General features: G+C 36.0%; 1 protein-coding gene across 1 annotated transcript in view; it reads left to right on the plus strand.

The window, feature by feature from the left end:
* The window catches only part of MMP20 (matrix metallopeptidase 20), a 37,832-nt gene extending 27,722 nt beyond the window's left edge, over positions 1-10,110 (plus strand). Inside the window, exons 9-10 of the mRNA XM_019712680.2 lie at positions 8,888-8,991; positions 10,010-10,110. Of these exons, the coding sequence (XP_019568239.1) occupies positions 8,888-8,991; positions 10,010-10,110 (205 nt within the window). The remainder of the gene's footprint in view (positions 1-8,887; positions 8,992-10,009) is intronic.
* The last annotated feature ends 13,217 nt before the right edge of the window (positions 10,111-23,327 follow it).

Below are 23,327 nucleotides of genomic sequence, written 5' to 3' on the forward strand. Positions count from 1 at the left end.
CCCCTCTGCCTGAATTCCACACATTGTGTTTAGCAGGACCTCACGCGTGTGACATCTTATCGTCATGTGAAGCCCTATATCAGTTAGAAATTGCATTCAGCTACTAAAAACAGACACACAAAACTATTGTGCCTTAAATATACAAAGGGTTTGTTTTTCTCATAAATGTAAAATGTCCGAAGTGTAACAGATTTAGGGCTGGTAAGGTAGGTCCATGGTCATCAGGAACCCATGTTCCTTCTAACATTTTATTCTTAACACATGGCTTCCACTCTCGTGGTGGCCATGAGATTTGAGGTGGCCAAAGGAGCTCGTCATTACATCTCTATTCTAAGCAGGAAGAAGGAGGAAGCTGGGAGGAAAAGGCAAAGGAGACAAATGAGTTTCTACAGGTAAAGCACTTGGTCATACCAAAAAATACAGAAGTCCACAGCCTCAAGTTATAGATGAAAATTTTACTATATTGACATCCATTGACAGTGTTTTAGGACTTATTTGCGTTACTCATACCTTGGGTTCTGCTTTGGTCCTCATGCTAGTTCAGTCTGTGACACAAATAATGTGCCAAGGGAAGAAGTCTTTGGATATGCTTTGTTGTCAGGGACAATCTCCATGAACTCCTAATGCTTGGGACCAGTTTTACTGAATGAAGCACAATGAGAAAACTATTGGGGAACTTCCTCCACTGAGGATTGAGAGTTGGCTTGGGACCAGGTTGGTTTAGACTCTATGAATGAGAACCCACATGCTAGCGTACTAATAATTTACAGGGGAGCAGCCCCCAGAGAACTACAAAGTAAAATCCAAAAAGGGGGTTCTACCATGCTGAGGCCATTACATCCTACATCACAAAATGACATGCTGGTTAAATTTTTACCTCATGTCCATTTACCTTTTATTATTTCCTTTCTTCTTTCTAGAAGGCCTCAGTGATCCAGCAAGATATTTTTTTTTTCACTCTTCTTCCACCATCTGTGGCTAATTTCTCTAGTAGATATTCTTTCTTGCCTACCAATAACAGCAAAGGATACACAAAGGAGTTTCTGGGGGGTGCCATCAGTTCCACCATTCTTTGAGATGTTCAGTGTTTTTTGTTTTGTTTTTTATTTTATCTAAAGTAATTTGCAAATCTACCTGTCCCCTTTTCTACCCCTATATCATTGTTTCTATGCAGACAGACTAGAGGCAAAATTGATGCAAGATAGGACAAAATCTTCCACATTCTCTCCTTCCTGAATATCACAGGAGTACTGGAAAGGGATTTGTTTACTTACAGATTCTATAGTTAGTCACCATAGAGAAACAAATAGTAGGTAATAAAAATAAGAAAGGTGAGTACAGTTCAAAACCTTGTTTTGTAGTCTTAAATTTTTAAAAATGCATCACCAAAAGACCACATTCAACCTGCATATATTGGACATAACTATGTGTCAGACTCTGTACTAGGAACTGACACCAAGAGAGACACAGAATTTGCTGTTTAAGAGTGTGGGCAGGAGTAAGAGAGTGTTAATCTCAACTCTTAACAGCAGTCATCTAGCAACCTGGATCACCCTTCTGTCTCTGTTTCATTATTTTCAGAATGGAGGTAGAAATAATATTGACTTCATAGAGTTGTGGGAGTGAATGAGAAGAATGTGAAATAGCTGTCCTAGTATAAGTACTTAATGCATGTTGGGTACTGTTAATGCAGCTCTTACAGTTGAGAATAAATACGTGGATAAATAATTAAGAGCAATTCAATTGCCCTGATAGAAGACTGCACAGGGATCAGTGGGACAAAATAAAGAGGTAATAGCCAGGAAAGAATTCTTAGAGGAAGCAATGACTGAGCTTCATGTTGAGAGCTGAGTAGGAGTTTCCCAGTCGGGAAGTAGGAGGGGTGGGGGTGGTTTCCAGGCAGAGAGAGCAGTTGAAGCAAAAGCACCGATGAAATAGCCTGTGTGTATGGGAAAAATCTGAAGAAGTTCACTATGACTAGAACATGGGCTAGAATAGAGATGTGGCTCAGGCATAAGCAGGGTGTAGATCATGCAGGACCTATGCTTTTCTAGGAAGGTCAGTATTTATTCTATAGAAAAGAGGGATATCATTAACTGTCTTAAATAAGAGAAGAACCCAATAAGATTTGTGTTATAAAATATCATTCTGGCAGCAATGTGACTAGATTAGAGGGAGACAAGATTGGAAGTCAGCTAAACCAGTTAGGCCAGAAGGTAATGGGAAGCATATTCAAAATGTTAAAAAACAAAACAAAAACAAAAAAAACTATCTTTCAGAAGTGAAGGCAAAATAGAAACATTCCTTGATAAACAAAAACTGAAAAAATTCATTGCTAGTACACGTGCCTTACAAGAAATACTAAAGGAAGTTTTTCAGGCTGTCCCCAGGCAGTAATTTAAATCCACAATTAAAAAAAAAAGTACCAGTAAATGTAATTATGTAATTATAAAAGATAGCATAAATGCATATTTCTTCTCTTAATTGATTTGTATGAAAGAATATGTATATAATTATGTTGTTAGGCTTATAAGATATAAAAATATATTTGTCAATAGTAGCATAAAGGAGTTGGGTAGGAGAAAAATTGTATTAGGCATTAAATGACACCAGATAGTAATTCAAATTCACACAAACAAAAGAAAAGAACCAGAAATAGTAAATAAGAGGTTAATATAACAAATGGTATAATTATATACTTACTCTTTTTTCTTTTCTCAGCTTCTTTAGAAAACATTAAATTATATAAACTAGTAATTATAACAATATATTTTGGGGTTTGTAACAGATGTATATGTATAACAATACCACAAAAGAGAGGAGTAGGGAATACAGGTATCTAGGAGTAATGTGTTGATATCCCATTGGAATTAAGTTAGTATATATCTGAAGCAGATCATGATAAATTACAATTTATATGGTATACCCTATAGCAACCACTAAGGAAATAATTTTTTTAAATGGAGTGAAAAATGTATGAAAGAAATTAAAATAGTACGTTAAATTTTTTTTCACTAACGCAAAAGAAAGCACTACGGAGCAAGAGAGGAACAAAAAGAAATGACACTGTAAAAAACAAAAAGTAAAATGGAAAATGTAAATCCAATTTATTAATAATAGTAATGTAAATGGGTCAAACAATCTAATCAAATGCCAGAGATTATCACACTAGGAAAAAAACTAAAAAACAAGATTCATCCACATGCTATCTACAAGAGGCACACTTTAGATTCAAAGATGCAAATAGATTGAAAGCAAAAAGATAGGATATTTACATATATACATTTCCATTCTCACCACTTCTGCTCAACATTGTACTGGAGGTTGTAGCCAGGGCAATTAAGCAACAATTAATGAAATAAAAGACATCCAGATTGGAAAAAACTATCTTTATTTGCATGTCACACGATATTTTATATAGAAAAACCTAAGTAACCTTAAAAAAAAAAAAAAACTATTGGAACTAATAAATGAGTTCAGCAATTTTGCAGAGTATGAGGTCAGTATGCAAAAATCAGTTGTATTACTATCTACCTCAATGAAGAATATGAAAATGTAATTAAGGAAACAATTCCACTTACAGTAGCATCAAAAAGTACTTAGATATACATTTAACAAAAGAAATTAAAAACTTATACTCTGAAAATGATAAAACATCACTTAAAGAAATTAAACAAGATCTAAATGGAAAGTTATCTCATGTTCATGGAATGGAAGCCTTAATATTTTTAAGATGCCAATACTCCCCAACTTGATTTATAGACTCAACACAATCTCTATCAAAATACCACTGACTTCTTTGTAAAAAATGTCAAGCTGATCTTAAAATTCATATGGAAACTTACAGGACCCAAAATAGTCAAAATATCTTGAAAAAGAATAAAGTTGGAGGACTGAGACTTCCCAATTTCAAAACTTATCACAAAGCAACAGCATCAAGACAATGTGACACCAATGTAAGCATAGACTTATAGATCAATGGAATAAAATCTAGAAATACTCTATATATTTATCTATGGTCAGTTGATTTTTGACAGGGATGCTATGGCTATTCAATGGGGGAAAGAATAACATTAAGAAGTAAAGCAGAATTAAAAGAATAAATAGGCATTCCCTTTTGTACATGTAGAGTTTGACATGCTGGTGGGATCCAAGAAGGCAAATGTCCAGAAGAGAGTTGAACACACAGATCTTAAACTCAGAAAACTCAGGCTGGAGAGATAAATTTGGATTTTATCATATAATCAGGTGACAAATGAATCCATTGATATTTTTTCCGTGTTGCTACAAATTCTTTGTTCCAAAACTTTCTCACAGTCATTTTCCTCTTGGGGTCCTAGTTTCTGGACTGTTGTCTGAGATGGCACATGGCAGCTTCTCACTCTTCTCCCTTCCCTTTATTCTGACCACAATCCCCTCTGCCCTTCTCTGGTGTAGATCACAAAGGCTCCTTGCTCCATGAAAGCCATGTTATTCCTGGCTAGAAGTAGATTATTAACTTCAAAAAAGATTCCAGACTTCCATTTCACTAGAAAAATCTCTTTGAAAAAACTTCCTGAAAGCATATATCTTAGATACCTTATCAATAAGTTCCCCTTTTTGCCATCCTTCTTCACATTTTTTTTAAAGCATCTTTTAGCAGACTCAACTCCTCATTCAGTACTTCAAAGGAGGCAACATAGAGTCAGTTTTGCCATTAACCAATGATAGAAATCATCACAATCAAAACAACATTCAGGCACTTTACCAAAATAATCCCCAAGTCCTTAGATTACAAAGGTGGAGAGTAAGATAATGTATCTCACAAAACCACATCAGATATCCATTGCACTATGATATTGTTAGTCAAGTTTAACTGTCATGAATGATTTATTTAATATGTATACTTGTTAATCAATATTAAGTGGTGACCAAATGCCCAAAAAGTAAATAAATTCAGTTACAGGTTAATAATTTTTAGGTGGTATTTAGGGTTCACAAACAAGACCCAGTAATGAGAAAATATGTGCAATGATTTTAGCAGGTACCTAGCATATAATAGATTCACAATAAAAATTCATTTATTTCCTTAATGTTCAAATTCAGATAATATTTATTGATTATTTATTATGTGTTAGGAATCATACTGAGTATTTTTCTCATATTCTCTCATTTTCCCTTCTTCCTTCTCAACAATCTTGAGAAGGAAGTACCGCTATCTCCATTTAACAATTAAAAACTACATCAGAGAGACTAAGTGATTTAGATGAAGGTCTCACAGCTAGAAAATGATCCTCTGAAGCTGTTTTTCATGTCCTCTGAATCCAAATCCAGAGGTTCTTCTTGTTCCCCACTTATAGTCATTCTTCATTCTCTTCACTATTTATTTATTTACGGTCTATTATAATATCCATGCCCATGATTCTCATCATATAATTTCCTTTTCGTTTACCTTCAGCAAAATCCTCAGCATACAGTAGACTTTCTTAATCTTAATCCCTTCCCTGCTAAATTCTCTAGACTGCCTCCAACATTCTCCAGCCCTCCTGATGAAGTCTGTTTAAAGATTAGGTAAAGATTAAGCTCTTTGATGATTTACGATTCCAGATTGAATCACAAAGTTCACTCAACCTCATACAAGCCAGTCACAGTTAATGATTCTGAGGCTAAATTAAAGTACAAAGTCTTATGGCTTGGGCCTGCCCTGAGTGCCTACATGTACCAGGCACTGTGTGTGCGAGAGGTGTGTGTGTGTGTGTGTGTGTGTGTGTGTGTGTGAATTGTCTCTCATTTTCATGACCACTATTTCCCAGATGTGGAAGCCAGGCCTTAGAGCACTGAGCACTTTCTCCTGATCACAGAGCCAGCAAATAACGGAGTCAGAATCCAAACCCAAAGCCATCTAACTATACAAGTTGTGCTCTTTGCTTTGTAATGGAAATTCTCAACTATTTGTTCACAAACCAAGGGCTAGCTCATCACAAAGTTTTTGTCAGTCCGCCGCAAAATAAGAACCGTAGCACAGTATTACACATGTCAGGGGGTGGGAACTGTGTCAGTATAAAAACACATTATTGGAAATAACCATCTTTTATTCTGAGATTATGTTTTTTCAGTCTTTTTGGTTTTAAAGTTTCTTTTCTTTGTGAAATAATAATGAAAATAGGTGGTAATTTTTTTTTTTTTTGATGGTTTAATGGTAATATTCTTACTTGGTAAAATGGAAAGTAGGTACCCCTATGTTTGTTAAGTAGGCCATGCCTACATAATGTGTACATAAAAAGTTCAAATGAAATATTAATATGGCATTAGCTAACCCCAAAATGGTGATTCAGTTTCAGGCTGATACTTCAAAATAGTTTGTTGAGAGTAATATTCTCTGGAAATCAGTTATAGCACAGGAGGCAAGAAGGCAGAGACAGGCTGATATAAAGGGAAAGGGACTTTTAAATATAAAAGTGGTAGAAGAGATGGAGGAAAGAATCAGTAATTTCACACTTTTGCCGAGGATTTTTGCCTAAGTTTTTATAAATGTGATTGACAATTAAAATTCACAACTGGACATTGCTTCTTTAAAATTTCTTCTGAAATTTTATTTACATATAATATTATTACTTTCATTATCCTCTGAATAGATATACATAAGGTTTTAGGTGTCACCACCGCCCACCTCAGCGAACTAAGCCGACAGATAAAAGCGAAAAATTTCTTTTTCAGATCTTTCTATTAGATGATTAGTCATTGTTTTGCCTTTTAAACTTATTTCTGTATTATTTAAACTGTGTCTTTATTCTCAAGAAAGCTCTTTGCTCTGTCTTTTCTTACTTTCCAGACTTCTCTATCCAATTTAAATATCATACAAGCAGATCCCAACTTGTAGCAGGTTTCTCTACAAATATTCTTTAGTCAGTCACTTGTTTGGCGCTGAGAACACATTTTGTCATAAAACACTATAAATGGTGGTTACATTCTCAAAATTACTTATCAATGTCTGTTTAACATACAAAAATGGAAGGAACCCTAATTATAATAGCTCAGCTTCCAATCCTGTATCCAGAGCTGACAAAAGATGATAAAGGCATGAAAGGAATTCCACCATTTCCTGAGCATAGGGTCAATATTAGCAAAAGAATTCAAAACAGGTTGTTCTCTAGTATCCTCCCACTGGGATTCCCTCTGTATCTACAGACATGCCAAATGCCTCTTAGTTGCCTTGTCTTTTCTTTTGCATCCCACTCCCCAAATATTTTAAGCTTTAGAATTACCTTCCTCACTCCTTCCAATCAAAGTTTCCATTTTCTCAATACAGCTATCTCAGGGAAGCAAGAGAAGAAAAACAACCTAGTGAACAAAGATTAACATGTGAACAATCTATACTTCCATTTTTAATAAAAGACTCCATATTTCAGACTCTAGAACAAAGTGAACAGAACAAATCTAGGCCCTGGGAGCGCCAGTGTGCCCAGGCTGTTCCTCTTTTTCTCCATTTCCCCCTAAACTCCACTCCTGATACCTTGCAATCACTCTTTCTAATAGTGTATGGGTGTCCTGTATTGGTACTTCTGATGATTATAGAATACAGTTAAGTGGTTTCCATTTTTATTGGTGCTACAGTAACTCATAGCTCAGTTTTTTCGGAGGTTCTAATCGCTCTCCTGGAAAGAGTTTGGGAAAGTTACCTTCTACGCCTATCCTCAAAGCTCCAAAAACAGCTCAATCCTCAAGTCAGTTTCAGTCTGACTAGTTTCAGCCTGACTTCTTTCCCAGTGTTTAAATACTGCTCAGTATCATAAGAGATCTGTCCTTTTGCCTGTGTAGTCATAGCCACATGAGAGGCACATTTCAGGAGAAGGTGGGTGTGATCTGTTGCCACAAGAAACTGCCCAGTGGCCCAGACACCAGAAGAAACTGTCTAACCTTTTGGTGGGAAAGCAGTTGGGTGTCCACCCTGAGAATGTCATCATTGTGAGCTCTGCGGTGATGAAGAAGGGGCTTCCTTACACTTTAAATGAAGTCTCCTTGAAGAGGTGAGAGTCAGCTCTGCCTACATGCTGAGCTCACACAAGTCATGCTGACTCATACAAGTCACAGTCTTTTTTACAAGGGTGCAGTTTTGATCACAAAGAGATGTATTAACCAATCTTCAAAGGTATCGCTGAACGGTGATTGCTAATCCAGGAAAAGTTATCTAATCTTTTCGGTCAGTCATACAATCTTTCTCCAGGAAACAAAAGCAATTTCATTTGATTAAATTGACTTGAAAGGCAGAAGCTCGGTTAGTCCAGATTTTCTTCCTTTTTACCTTTATCTATTGATCATTCACACATTTGTTTATTCATTAGTTGTGCATTATTTGTTCAATTCCTCCTCTGTGGGTGCGTAGCAAGAAGCCCATGAATAAAAGTCCCTAAGAAGGACTTTCACCTGTTTGCTGACCCCCCCCAAAAAAAATCATTCATGGAGAAGGTGGAGGGAGAGAGACATGGAGAGAGAATAATTACAATAGTAAATAAAGCACTAAAAATATATGTAAAGTTCCTTTTGAAAGGCAACATGCATTTTTAAATTACAGGAACATGTTGCTATAATATATAGAATAACTAATTCTAAGCAATACATCTGATAATTTTTTAAAGAGACTGTTTAGAGCAAGCTAGTGGTCCCAGAATTTCAGAAACCTGGGAAAGTAGTGATAGAATATGTGTGTGTGTGTGTGTGTGTGTGTGTGTGTGTGTGTGTGCAAGGGAGGGGAGAGAGAGAAAGAGAGACAGAGAGGAGAGCGAGAGAGACAGAGAGAGCTAAATAAATCATTATATAGCCCTGACTAAATATACCTGACCAGCATGATGTCACCTACAATCAATTAAAACCTCTTATTAATATTATTAATGAAATAATACTCTTCCAGCTATGATGAACGAAAAAGGAAAATGGAAAAAGACTATCCAAAGAATACTGAAGAGGAATTTTCGGGAGTAAATGGCCAGATAGATGCTGCTGTGGAATTGAATGGTGAGTGTTTTCACTAAAAACTTCCTTTGTGGAATTGTAACAAGAAATCTGGACTCCGCTTCAAGGGAACATTAGGTTTCCTAATGGAAGTCCTCAGCTCTAATTTTTTGTCCTGAGTCCCTTATAAATTTAGCTAACCAGATTAACCACTAAAAGGAGTCACTATAAAGGTCTGCCATTGTGGTTCTCTCTTTGCAAATGGGAAGTTTTTAAAATATAGTTTCAATCCATTAGTCAGCTACATTATAAAGTCTAGCTGTTCAAAATTACTGTTTTCATCTTTAAAATGCACATACTGTCAACCTTCCCCGTGCCTTTCCCCACTCCACTCCTAAAATTCAACACTTAGCTGGAAAAGTTGAATTGAACTGAACTGGGTTGAATACATTTAATTGAACTTTTGAATCAATCAACACATTCTTCTTGAGTATATAGCACAGAGCTGGAAACTTCAGAAATGCAAAGACAGCACCAGATATGGTCTCTGTTTTTGCAGAATGATTAACTCCCTCCAACACAGATGAAATTACTAGAAAATAAGTCAATCTATAATTTGGTATTGAATTGTGTGGTAGTCTTCCAATAATAGCAAGAGGTGATCTGAGAAAGAAAAGATCAGAACTGACATTCGTAGTTGGAGATTTCATGGTAGGATTTCAGCTGGTTTTTTAAGAATGGCTAGAGGTTTGACTAGGGAAAGAAAAGGGGAGGGGACTTCCAGGAGGGGAACAGCCTGAGCAGAAGAACCAAACATAATTGAGTTTGACCTGTTAGATGGCCCCAAAGAGCAGGCCGGAGCCTGGCTGGAAGAGAGAGAAAGATGAGAGATGATTGAGGAGTTAGAGGTGTCAGGTTCTAGGGCTCACTGAGAATTGTGCAGAGGACTTGCTAACTGCCACCTGACACATTCCCGAATCCCCTTTGATGCCACCTCAAGAAAATTATAATTACAAGTCCTCCCACTTACAAATTTGCAAGTCATTTTCAGTAACCACAATTTCAATTTTATCTCTTTTAGGCTACATTTACTTCTTTTCAGGACCAAAAGCATACAAGTATGATACAGAGAAGGAAGATGTGGTTAGTGTGCTGAAATCTAGTTCCTGGATTGGTTGCTAAATAGAAAGGTCTAGTCTTTCCTAAGGAATGAAGACTGCAAGCAGCTGGTAACTGGATCTAAGGACTAAAGCAGAATGTAGGGTAGGGATTCTTCCCATGGCCTTCAACTCTAAGGGTGTTTTAAAGTTCATTGAAAATAATTATGCTTCTAAATTTTTTCATAGTTGTGGATTCATAATTTTAATCCAAATGAGAAATTCCTGTCTAGTCGACTTCATACAAAATCAAAAACTCTTCAGTTAGACACCTATTATTTTTTTCTTACCTAATATACTGAAGCAAATGGATAAGTTTGGTTTTTATTTCCAAAAAGAAGCCTACTTGTGAATTCCCTGACGAGTATTATAATTCTTTTAATAGGAAATGTTATTACCATATAAATTATAATTATTCTTTACGAGTAGTGGCTTTTGTGGCCCTAACATTTGTGATGATGAATATAAATGTGTCCACCTATACTTTAAACATATCACAAACAATACACTGTGCAAATTTTGTTACTCGTTTGTTTGTTTAACTTTATCAGTACTCATTGGTCTTTGAAGTAGGTTATGGCAGGAAAATCTATTCAAATGAATTTTCATACTATGTTAAGAGATAGGCACTTTTTAACAGGAAAACTTTTAACAAAAGCGGTTAAAATATTGTATAAGAACAGTTTCTCATTTCTTTTTTCAGTTAGTATTTATTATATTTATTAGCTTCTATCACATTTTATTTGGCAACAAATTCTGTGCACCTATGAAAAACACAAACCTTGAGGTAGTATTGTGAGTATACAGACCCGGAATAAATAACAGTAATTCACTTTATTTCCTGCTTACTGACAATAAAATACCCTCAGTGAAATTATCTTTAGACCATTAAGGGAGTCTCTTCTGAATAGTTTTCCATTTAAGGGAGTTCATCTTTTGCTTTGGTTTTTCTTACTTCAAGCTAGACTTTTTTTCCCCCATCTAGTCACTAATACAGATAAAAACACAGGAGTCTGTCATTCTTATGATATTTTAAAAAATATTATTGTCTAGAAAGTAAGGATTCTAAAACAGTTTAGTGGTTCTAAAATCAGATGATAAAATACATTTAACATACTTCATAGACTGCCTGGAATATCTACAGTGTTCAACAGATGTTAGCTATTATTGTTACCATCATTTATTACGTTTGTTTCATACACTCACTAAAAAGACTTAGTATTAAGAAGGGATGGGGCAGTTACTCAAGATTACTCTAAGATTTCCTTTTGGTTTCCATTACCGAAGGTGGCCATTTACAGCCCACATGCTGAAACCTTGACTTGAAGACAAAGTCTAGTATGCTTGTTTTCCAGTATCAACTGCCTCTATAGAGAAAGAAAAGTCACTTTTACAAAAACAGTCAGATGAGGAGAATTTCTTAATATTAATAAACAAGGAGGGAAAAATAGTCTGGCAGTTCCTCAAACAGTTAAACCTGGAGTTGCCATATCTATAATCCAACAATTCCACTCCTGAGTATGAGAAATAAAAACATATGTCCACATAAAAATGTGCACACAAATGTTCATAACATTATTCACAATAGCCCAAAAGTAGAAACATGTCCATCAAATGATGAATGGATTTTTAAAAATGTGGTAAATTCATACAGTGGAATATTATTCAGCAACAAAAAAGGACTAATACATACTACAATATGGATGAACTTGAAAACATTACACTAAGTGAAAGAAGCCAGACAAAAAAAGGCCACATATTGTATGATTTTATTTATGTGAAATGTTCAGAATAGGAAAATCCATAGAGGCAGAAAGCTGACTAGTTCTTGTCAGAAGTTGGGGGCAGGGGAATGGGAGGTGACTGCTAGTGAGTATGGGGCTGCTAGTGAGTTGTGGGGTGGTGAAAATGTTCTAGAAGTGATGGTGATGGTTGCACAACTCTGTGAATATACTGAAAGCCATTAAATTGTATACTTCAAATGGATGAATTGTATGGTATGTGAATTATATCTCAATAAACCTGTTATATTAAAAAATAATAATAAGCAAGGATCTCAGGGTGGTGTGATGATCTGTGTAAGTTCGTGCCACCTGGCCAGCTGTGACAGGGACCACACAGCAATGAGGTGTCAGCTGGAAGACATCCCGTCCTGGGTACAACCAGCCAGATGTCCTCTTTGTGTCCGGTGGCAGGCCAGGAACATACAAACTGTAGACACTTCACTAAATACATTAATGTTACTGAAAGCATCAAAGCACGTGCTCTGAGGTCTGACTGACTGGATTCAAACCCCAGATCTGTTATTTTTAGCTGTATGATGTTTGGTCAAGTTCCCTAATTTCTGTCTCAGTTTCCTCCTTTGTAAAGTTAGAATAGGAATAGTTCTAACTACCTAGAGATAGTTAGAGGCTTAAATATAATACATGAGTCAAAATATGCAAATCTCTGAGATAGTCCCTGGCGCTCTATAGGGATCTCTATAGTTGTTTTTAAAATAATTAGAATTAATTTTGTTTTGAGATACTTTGGAGAATTTATAAATATCCCTTGAGATAGCTGAAGATGTGATAACAAGGATTGATAACCAGTGACTTCAAATTTTTCTTTTCCAAATTCCAAATTAAATCAATAGTCAAATAATGTACTGATTGTGGCTAACCCCCATTTCCCCAAAAAAATAATTCTTATAAATCATCATTCCTTTGTTGAGTAAGAGAACTCCTGGCTCCGAGATATAATTGCATGTGTTTTGGAAAGAAAAATCTTTCTAAGCACAAGAAATAGTGATTGTGTCAAAACTCAATCAAGACATTTATATGCTCATTTGAAACACGAATTTTGTGCAGAAATAATTTATAATATATACTCCTCACTTGGCTTCAGAGTAATTGAGTCCAAAAATGCTTTGTTTAATAACATTTTTGAACAAAGTATGGTTCAATTGCTCCTTTGGGGATTAAAACAGTGTTTGTTTTCTGATTACTTTTGTATATTATCCTATTAACCTCGGTCATAACTATTTATGGTTGGCCCAGAAGCCCTTGGAAAGCACCAGAAAGGCTGCTAAAGGAAGAACAGATTCATCTAGTGGGAAGCTTCCCTAACAGCTCTACATTAAATTTTCTGTAGCTGCAACCAAGCTCACTTCCATTTAGCCTGGTGTGCAATGGCAGAGCCAACTTTGTCTGTTAGACCCTCTGTTCTTTTTCAGATGTTTTTGTAGAAGCACCTTAGATGTACATTTCACATAGCAGATGGCAAAAGAACTACACAGTTTTTTTATTTGGAATTCTGTGTAATATATTTTAAAATTATCACACAGTTTTCAAGTGTTTTCATTTACATATTGTCCAGGTTTTTTCTCTTTATCCCTGTTTTTAGTCATTTCCCTCTACAGGCAATGATATTGAAGGTTCTTTGTGAATATTCACAGTCAAAATTACCCAATGAAGTGCCATTTGAGAAAAAATACATAAGCTGGTCAACAGGTTATAGTTTTAGACTTTCATAATGGAGCATTGGAAAGTCTAGGCTAAAGATTTTCTGTGTGTCTCGCCTGTAGGCCTGAGTAAAAGGAAGAAACTGCAGCCTCTGATCATCTTTCATCGGTTAAGTCTGTCTCTGGTCCCATTCCCATCCCCAAGTGACTTATCATTAGGACCAAATAAAAGTGCATCCTGTTACACTCAAAATGCGGTAATCCCTATCTTGCTCCCACCACCTAGATTCTTGGAATTTAAATAGAAGCAGAACTGGGAAGCCTGCTGGTAAATAAATTATAGTAGGAAATTAGTGAGTGACTTTGGGGTCAAAAGGACCCCACGTGTCCTCATTTAATGCATGTGTCCTCATTTTAATCTTTTCTCCATTAATCTTAATCCAACATCCTTTCCTTTAATTCAACTTATCATTTTAAATGATTAGGGATGAAATTAAACTTTTGCTTCACACAGTGAAGCATGTTGTTCTGAGAAGAGTAGGAGTGATCAGAAGAGAAAAGGACTAGAGAAAGTCAATGAGAAAACAGTTACAAAATACCAGGTAAGAAATGTAACATTTAAATCCATTTTTTATTATCTACAGTGGGGGAAAAAAAGCATGTCTGTATAAGTAGTCGGCAATTTGTTTAGTCTTTTAATGAAATGATAAATAATGTAAGCTTTTGCGGTTGAGTAGTAAATATGTTTACAGCTGCCTCTATAAAGGATAGGATGTCAAAAGTCCTAGTAGAGCATATTCCATGTGAATCGCAGACTGCCTGATGATTGTAGTATGTGACCACTAAATTTTAGACATATATCCATAAATGAATTGGCAATTTATGGAAGTTGATAATATTATCAGCCATTTCTTTTGAAAGACTTCACCTCGTCCCTAAAATAGTTTTATCTTCACAAATAATCAATCTAACATTTTTTGAAGGATCTAGGTATCCCACCATATCCACCCTCAGTATTCATTTTTAATTTATTAAAAAATAATTATTAAACACTTACTTTATGTTGGAACCAACCTAGGCTCAACTGCTTTCTAAGTGTAAACTTTTGCCCTCTAGGAGCTTACATTCTAGTGAGAGAGACTAATATTCAATATTCAAATAAATAAATAGATCTAGATATAATGAAAGACATTGAAAATGCTTTGAAAAAAGAAATAAAGCAGGGAAGGGGATAAAGGGCATTGGAGCTTCATTTTATAAAAATACGTTTGAGACAGAACATACTGAGTCGGGGATATTTATGCAGAGAGCTGGAGGTGGAGACCAGTGGGTCTCAAAGTTTCAGGTAGAGGTAGCAGTGAGAGACCTTGAGATAAGAAATGATTTGGGCATATTTGAGACACAGGAAGGCCAATATGGCTGAAGGCAGTGAGGGAAAAGAAAAGTAGAAAAAGGTGAGGCCAGAAGGGAAGCCAGCCAAACTAGAGAGAGCCTTGTGGGCCACCTAAGGAGATCAGATTTCACGCTAATAAGAAAGGTTTTGAGCAAGTGCCTAACATGATTTCAGTTATATTTCAAAAAGTCACTCTGGCGTCTGGGTGGCACACAGCTTATAAAACCATTGTGAGTGGGTGCAGGGACACCAGACAGTGGCATTTTCCAGGGTAGAGATTATGATGGTACTGACCAAGGAAGTAGCCATGCAGATGCTAAGAATGGTCAGATTGAGGAAAATTTTCCAGGTAAAGCCAACAGGATTTGCTCCTAAAGCATATGTCGGATTTAAGAAAAACAAGGGAGTCAAGAATGACTCCAAGGTTTTTGGCCTAAGCAAGTGGGAGAATGAGGAGGACTAGAGAAGGAGCAGGTTTATGAGGGCTGGAAACCGAGAGTGCAATTTTGAATTTGTTGGGTTTCAGTTGCCTATTAGACATCTAAGGGGAGATGTCCAATTAGGTAGATAGACATAAAAGCTTGAGTTCAAGGAAGAATTTGGAGCTGGAGATAGAAATTCTGGAGTCATAGTCCTTATATTGTCATCTACAACTCTTTGAGCTCCCATCCCCACAGACTACAATGGAGATGGGGCAAAAATGGATTTTAAAAGAATAAGAAGGCACAGCACAACCAACTTTATTTGTGAAACAAGGAAAATAATGGCTTACTTCTCTTAAAAATAAAGAAGAAGAAGACAGGTAAACATGTTCTCAAGTTTTTTAATCCCATTCAGTGCTCAGTTTACTAATCCATTCTTCTCTTCAAGAACATGGTTTAATTTTCAACAGGAGTTTTGGAGGTTTTGAGGGGATTTTTTTTCTTGCTTTTTATATTTCCTGGTACAAAAATTAAAAAACAAATCACAAAGAAAAATACAAAATCTTAACGATTGCTCTTCTAGAAAACAGTTGTTGGTAGCCTAGGAACTTATTTAATAGGTTAAAAAAACTGTTCACGATTTTTTAAAAATCCCTTTTGTTCATACAGTGAAAACACCTGTGTAATCTCATCAAACCTTACAGAGGAAATGACTAGCAAGGTCTCTACCACATTCTAATGTCTTTGCCTGAAAACCAGAATCTCTGCGTCTTTACTTTACTTCAGGTCAGGGCATTCGCCAGTACCCAAATCAATCTTCAAGACAACAGTTATGCCTGGAACCTCAGTCCAGCCATCCAGTGGATCCTGTATCAAAAGAGCCAGTCTTGCTCTCCAGTGGGCCAGTATATGAAGGACTAAGATGAGTCCAAGATACATACCCCCTTTCCTGCCTGACCTATTGTGCACAACCAGGCCTCTGCTTCACTTTCCTTTCCCAGTAGACAGATTCCTAACCCTGCTTTTTCCTAACCCAGATCACTTTGCTGGTGTCCCAGAATTGTGTTCAGCATTATAAATTTTCAAGCATCATTGCTTGCCTAACTTGCTTTGAGACTCACAATAACCCTGACAGGTATTAGTATTGCTTCCACAGTCGCACAGATAAGAGTAGAAATTTTCATATACAGAGAAGAAAATCAATGCTAATTGCCAAATGAGTGGCATGGACCACACATGCTACGAGAACTCAGATATAAAAAAATGTGGCAGAGAGAAGGAAAGAGGAAAGGAGTCTTGGATTTTCCTTCTTGTAAATGAATTTAAAGTTCATTTCTGTTACTTCCAGGGCTTCAACCTTTCCATAAACACAACCAGATAATCTTTCTCTCTCTCAGTATCTGTCTATTCCTCTGTCTCACCCCTTTTTCCCTCCCTCCCTCCCTCTCTCTCTCTTAGTCACAAAAAACATTTGCATGAGGTTCAGCCAGCTCAAATTTAGTTTGAAAGCCTGAAACCTAAATAGGTTACATGTATATGAATGGAAGTGTTACTACATTGGAAGCAGACTTCAAACTACTACAAAAAGTAAAGGTTCTTCTGAAAAGTATATCATATGAAAAACTCCAACAATCTGTTTCTGGATCTTTTGATATTTCTGTATGTCCTCAACACTTCAGCCCAAGGCTTTGTCTTTATCAATATGGAAAAGGAGAATGAGGAATGATTTATTAATTCTTTACTCACTCATTTAGGATACTTATTTATCCATTTATAAGAAAAATAATACCCGTAATTAAAGCCTTTCCAGAAACCAAAGACACAGGCTCTAAAATATTTTTGCATTCTAGGGAAGCTGGTCTGGGTTTATGGCCTTCGTTTATCTAACACTGTGTTTCCTAGCTCCCACCACCATGGGGATGAACTACCCTCTCTTACGTCTCTCCAGGGAAATTCAGTTTCCTTAGAAGCACATGTTGTTTGTTTCTTTCTTTTTTTGTTATTTGGGTTTATTTGTTTGTTTGTTTTTTTACTTCTTAAATTAGACATTAATTTTGAGGAATCCCTGTTTCCTAATGTAAGCACTTAAGGCTATAAATTTTCCTGTTTTTATATAAACCCCTAAATTTTTAAATTAGTATTTTCATTATTGTCTGGATCCAAGTACTTTAAAATTCACAATATATTTTTTTCTTTGACCTGTGAGTGAAGTGTCCACATGTCTGGCAATATTTTCAATTAATGTTTTTGTTTTTTTTAATTAACTTCTAACTTAATTGTATTGTAGTCTGAGAATGCAGTCTGAATGATACACATTTTTAAAAATTTGCTGAGACTTGCTTTAACTTGTCTTTTGACTTAATACATGATCAAATTTTGGTAAATGCTCTCTGTGTATGCAAATATAGGTTTTCAGTATGTGAACTTTCTTTTGGTCATATGCTGTCCCCAGTCTCACTAATTTCTTCTATGAGCTCACATGATCAATTTTCCTGGCTAGGGGAAGGATGAAGGTGCACATCTTAATTTGTGCCTTCTTGCCTAATTTAGGGACTGGGGAGGAATTGAAGCACCTCAGGGCAAGGTGCTTGGTGATGAAGTCTGGACTCAACCACTCTCATTTCTCATCCTCGCCATGGTTCTTGCTCTGTGCTCTTGCCCATCTTTGTTGGCACCCAGCATCAATTGCACACTAATTTATTCAAAAATATTCATTGAGCATCTACTTGACCCTTGGATTATATCAGCAAACATAACAGGAGTCCTTGCCCTCATGGAGCTTCCAATGTCCCCGAGGAAGACAGGGAATAAGTAATAGACATAATAAATGATTAAATTATATAGTATGTTAGAAGATAAGTTCTATAGGGGGAAAAATTGTAGAGCAGTGGCAGGCAATTGGGAATTAGGGGTTGAGGTGTAGCTTGTGACTTTAAATATGGTAACTCAGGAAAGACCTCAATTTAGGTAATACATTAACTAGCATATTCACTAGAAAACAAACTCCCTCTTATTTTAAAATAAAATAAAATGTACGCTTGTATATACTTAACACTGATAAATCAGAGAAAAGACAGCTTTTTTCATAAAACCAAAATTATTAAACAATTCTGATTTACCAAAGACTTACTATTATTATGTGAACTTAAATTCTTAAGATGTTTCTGAGTCAACAATCTCTGTACAAAAAGAATTTGAACAAAATTATTACATCTACCATGTTAAAACTTTAGTTTTCTTATTTTTTGTGAATTGGGAAATACTAGAATTATGTAAGTGCTTATTTACCTCTATAAATAATCAGAACAGAGCTTCTTTAATTAGGAGACATTGTAATCTAATTTATTAATGCCCTCCAGTGTTAATACCTCCAGTGTGTTTTTCCAGGGCCCATCAGCTCCAAGTCATTGTCCTTCAATCTTGTTGTAGAGAGCTCAGCTCAAGTCCAGTCACTGATCTATTTAGACCTCAAAGAGCTAGTTTCCTTCCCACTGGGGACCAAATTCTGAATTGATTTGAGCTCACGAATAGATGAACAGATAGACAAACAAAAAAGACTCACCGGCCAGATTCTCTGTTGTTTCTCACTCAACAGAGAATTCATCTCCATCATCTAGAAAGATCTCAAAATGGTTACTCTGTAAAACCATTTTCCCAATCATTGATGCAACCTATTGAGAATAAGTTATTGACTCTGGGCAAACCAGAATGAAAAACTAAACAGAAAATCCATAGAGAGAGAGAAAAAGGAAAAACTAGAGAAACAGAGCAACTCTCTTTTGTTACTTGGAATTTACTCTGAAAACCAAGAAAGGATTAGCAGGTTAAGCAACTGTTAGAACCCAGATTAAGCAACCATTAGCGAACTTCTCCTGAAACACAATTTACTTGATACTTTGTCAGGAAAGTCCACTAAGGTTTCTGGGTGGAACCTCCAAAACTGCTAAACTATAATATTCTAAAAGGCAAAATCATGACTATAAAACAAACATAAAATGAACATGTGTAAAAAATTTGTTGCTCCGTCCCAGTAGCTCAGGTGGTTGGAGCGCCATGCTTCTATCGCTGGTTCGATTCCCACTACTGGCAGCCAACTACCTGGGGCGGGGGTGGGGGGGTAAACTCAACTCAAGGTTCATAATACTGGCATGGACTAGGGAGCTGTGTCCTACACAACTAGACTGAGAAAACAACGGCTTGAATTCTATCTGAAGCTTGTATAACATGCCCCTGCATTTCCACATCCTAAACATATTGCGTTACTGTGGACAGGAAAAAATTGCATTGCTACCAATTTTCTACAATTTACTTTCTGTCCTTACAGAGCTATAAAATAACTGAGTCAATCAGAGATACTCAAATAATCAAATAGAATCAAATAATCCCTGGAGGACCAGCCCCAATCAGGACGACTCCACTGAAAGAACACTCAGTGTTCTCTCTTCTTTTTACCCATTTCCAAGTCTGATCATCTCTCCAGACATTTAAAATGAATCTTTTCCTTAGAAGCACATGTTGTTTGTTTCTTTCTTTTTTGTTATTTGGGTTTATTTGTTTGTTTGTTTTTTACTTCTTAAATTAGACATTAATTTTGAGGAATCCCTGTTTCCTAATGTAAGCACTTAAGGCTATAAATTTTCCTGTTTTTATATAAACCCCTAAATTTTTAAATTAGTATTTTCATTATTGTCTGGATCCAAGTACTTTAAAATTCACAATATATTTTTTTCTTTGACCTGTGAGTGAAGTGTCCACATGTCTGGCAATATTTTCAATTAATGTTTTTGTTTTTTTTAATTAACTTCTAACTTAATTGTATTGTAGTCTGAGAATGCAGTCTGAATGATACACATTTTTAAAAATTTGCTGAGACTTGCTTTAACTTGTCTTTTGACTTAATACATGATCAAATTTTGGTAAATGCTCTCTGTGTATGCAAATATAGGTTTTCAGTATGTGAACTTTCTTTTGGTCATATGCTGTCCCCAGTCTCACTAATTTCTTCTATGAGCTCACATGATCAATTTTCCTGGCTAGGGGAAGGATGAAGGTGCACATCTTAATTTGTGCCTTCTTGCCTAATTTAGGGACTGGGGAGGAATTGAAGCACCTCAGGGCAAGGTGCTTGGTGATGAAGTCTGGACTCAACCACTCTCATTTCTCATCCTCGCCATGGTTCTTGCTCTGTGCTCTTGCCCATCTTTGTTGGCACCCAGCATCAATTGCACACTAATTTATTCAAAAATATTCATTGAGCATCTACTTGACCCTTGGATTATATCAGCAAACATAACAGGAGTCCTTGCCCTCATGGAGCTTCCAATGTCCCCGAGGAAGACAGGGAATAAGTAATAGACATAATAAATGATTAAATTATATAGTATGTTAGAAGATAAGTTCTATAGGGGGAAAAATTGTAGAGCAGTGGCAGGCAATTGGGAATTAGGGGTTGAGGTGTAGCTTGTGACTTTAAATATGGTAACTCAGGAAAGGCCTCAATTTAGGTAATACATTAACTAGCATATTCACTAGAAAACAAACTCCCTCTTATTTTAAAATAAAATAAAATGTACACTTGTATATACTTAACACTGATAAATCAGAGAAAAGACAGCTTTTTTCATAAAACCAAAATTATTAAACAATTCTGATTTACCAAAGACTTACTATTATTATGTGAACTTAAATTCTTAAGATGTTTCTGAGTCAACAATCTCTGTACAAAAAGAATTTGAACAAAATTATTACATCTACCATGTTAAAACTTTAGTTTTCTTATTTTTTGTGAATTGGGAAATACTAGAATTATGTAAGTGCTTATTTACCTCTATAAATAATCAGAACAGAGCTTCTTTAATTAGGAGACATTGTAATCTAATTTATTAATGCCCTCCAGTGTTAATACCTCCTAGAAGTTGGAGAGTATTTCTCACTCTTACAATTAAAGGATAGTGTGTTTTTCAGTTACAGACATTAACACACAAAGACACATAAACATTTTTAAAAAGCTTATGGCTTCAGTCTCACACTTCAGCCATGATTCAAGAATAAATACAAAAATACAAAAACTAACTGATCTATTTAGACCTCAAAGAGCTAGTTTCCTTCCCACTGGGGACCAAATTCTGAATTGATTTGAGCTCACGAATAGATGAACAGATAGACAAACAAAAAAGACTCACCGGCCAGATTCTCTGTTGTTTCTCACTCAACAGAGAATTCATCTCCATCATCTAGAAAGATCTCAAAATGGTTACTCTGTAAAACCATTTTCCCAATCATTGATGCAACCTATTGAGAATAAGTTATTGACTCTGAGCAAACCAGAATGAAAAACTAAACAGAAAATCCATAGAGAGAGAGAAAAAGGAAAAACTAGAGAAACAGAGCAACTCTCTTTTGTTACTTGGAATTTACTCTGAAAACCAAGAAAGGATTAGCAGGTTAAGCAACTGTTAGAACCCAGATTAAGCAACCATTAGCGAACTTCTCCTAAAACACAATTTACTTGATACTTTGTCAGGAAAGTCCACTAAGGTTTCTGGGTGGAACCTCCAAAACTGCTAAACTATAATATTCTAAAAGGCAAAATCATGACTATAAAACAAACATAAAATGAACATGTGTAAAAAATTTGTTGCTCCGTCCCAGTAGCTCAGGTGGTTGGAGCGCCATGCTTCTATCGCTGGTTCGATTCCCACTACTGGCAGCCAACTACCTGGGGCGGGGGTGGGGGGGTAAACTCAACTCAAGGTTCATAATACTGGCATGGACTAGGGAGCTGTGTCCTATACAACTAGACTGAGAAAACAACGGCTTGAACCCGAGTGGGTTGGGGGTGGGGGGAGGCGGAAAAAGGGGGATACATTTTTTGTTTATTCAATTAATTAATGGGAGGTACTTGTAATAGATTTTGGACAGTGAATATATGTAATTAGGAATGCTGAAATGTTTTCTAATAAATGCAGAACTGGTTAATATCCTATAGGTCCACAAAATATAAATTTTACATTTAAAAATTCTATCTCTATGGGATAACATGCCTCTGTATTTCTATAGACAAAACAGTTTGTGTTACTGTGGACAGGAAAAAATTGCATTGCTACCAATTTTCTACAATTTACTTTCTGTCCTTACAGAGCTATAAAATAACTGAGTCAATCAGAGATACTCAAATAATCAAATAGAATCAAATAATCCCTGGAGGATCAGCTCCAATCAGGACGACTCCACTGAAAGAACACTCAGTGTTCTCTCTTTTTTTTACCCATTTCCAAGTCTGATCATCTTTCCTGGAATTTAAAATGAATTTAAAAAATAAAAATTCCCACATCAATGTATTCAATCCCATAAAATTATTTCTTTGTTCAGCTGGATTGTGGGCCAGCAGTCTGCCTGCATAGCTCCATTTGGGCTGAGAACAACTAGCACTCCTACTGGTGATTACCAGCATTCAGTCAGAGTTAGCCATTATTTGAAAGTTCATTCTCATACGTATTAGTTTCTAATATGATGGTGGGACTTTTGGTTTAATTTTTTTAATTTTCTTTTGAAGTAATTTTTACAAATAAAATCAACATATTTAAAGTTAAAATTAAATAAAAGACAGTCCTCTAAGTCAAAATACTACTTTCTCCTCCCATTTTGCCAGACACTATTCTTCAGAAAGTTCATTATTAGATAGAGCTACTGAGCGATGGGACATCTGAGAGAAGGGATACTTCCTGGAGCAGGCCTTTTGAGGACAATTGATGTGGCCTCTGGAAGTTCATCTGAGCTCCTAAGCACAGTGCTTGATATGTGGTAGTTTGTTGTTCCTTCATATCTGGGAAAGTACAGGCAGGTCCAGAGCCTCTAGGCAAGAACTAGCAGCTATTCCCTTGTCTGTATTTACCCAGAAAGCAGCCCTCAAACTCACACCTGATGAGTAATTGGAAATATGTCTATTACTGAGGCAGTACAATGCCAAATAATTGGCTAAAGGA

The sequence above is a fragment of the Rhinolophus sinicus genome, linkage group LG06, assembly GCF_036562045.2.
Source record: "Rhinolophus sinicus isolate RSC01 linkage group LG06, ASM3656204v1, whole genome shotgun sequence".
Classification (NCBI taxonomy): domain Eukaryota; kingdom Metazoa; phylum Chordata; class Mammalia; order Chiroptera; family Rhinolophidae; genus Rhinolophus; species Rhinolophus sinicus.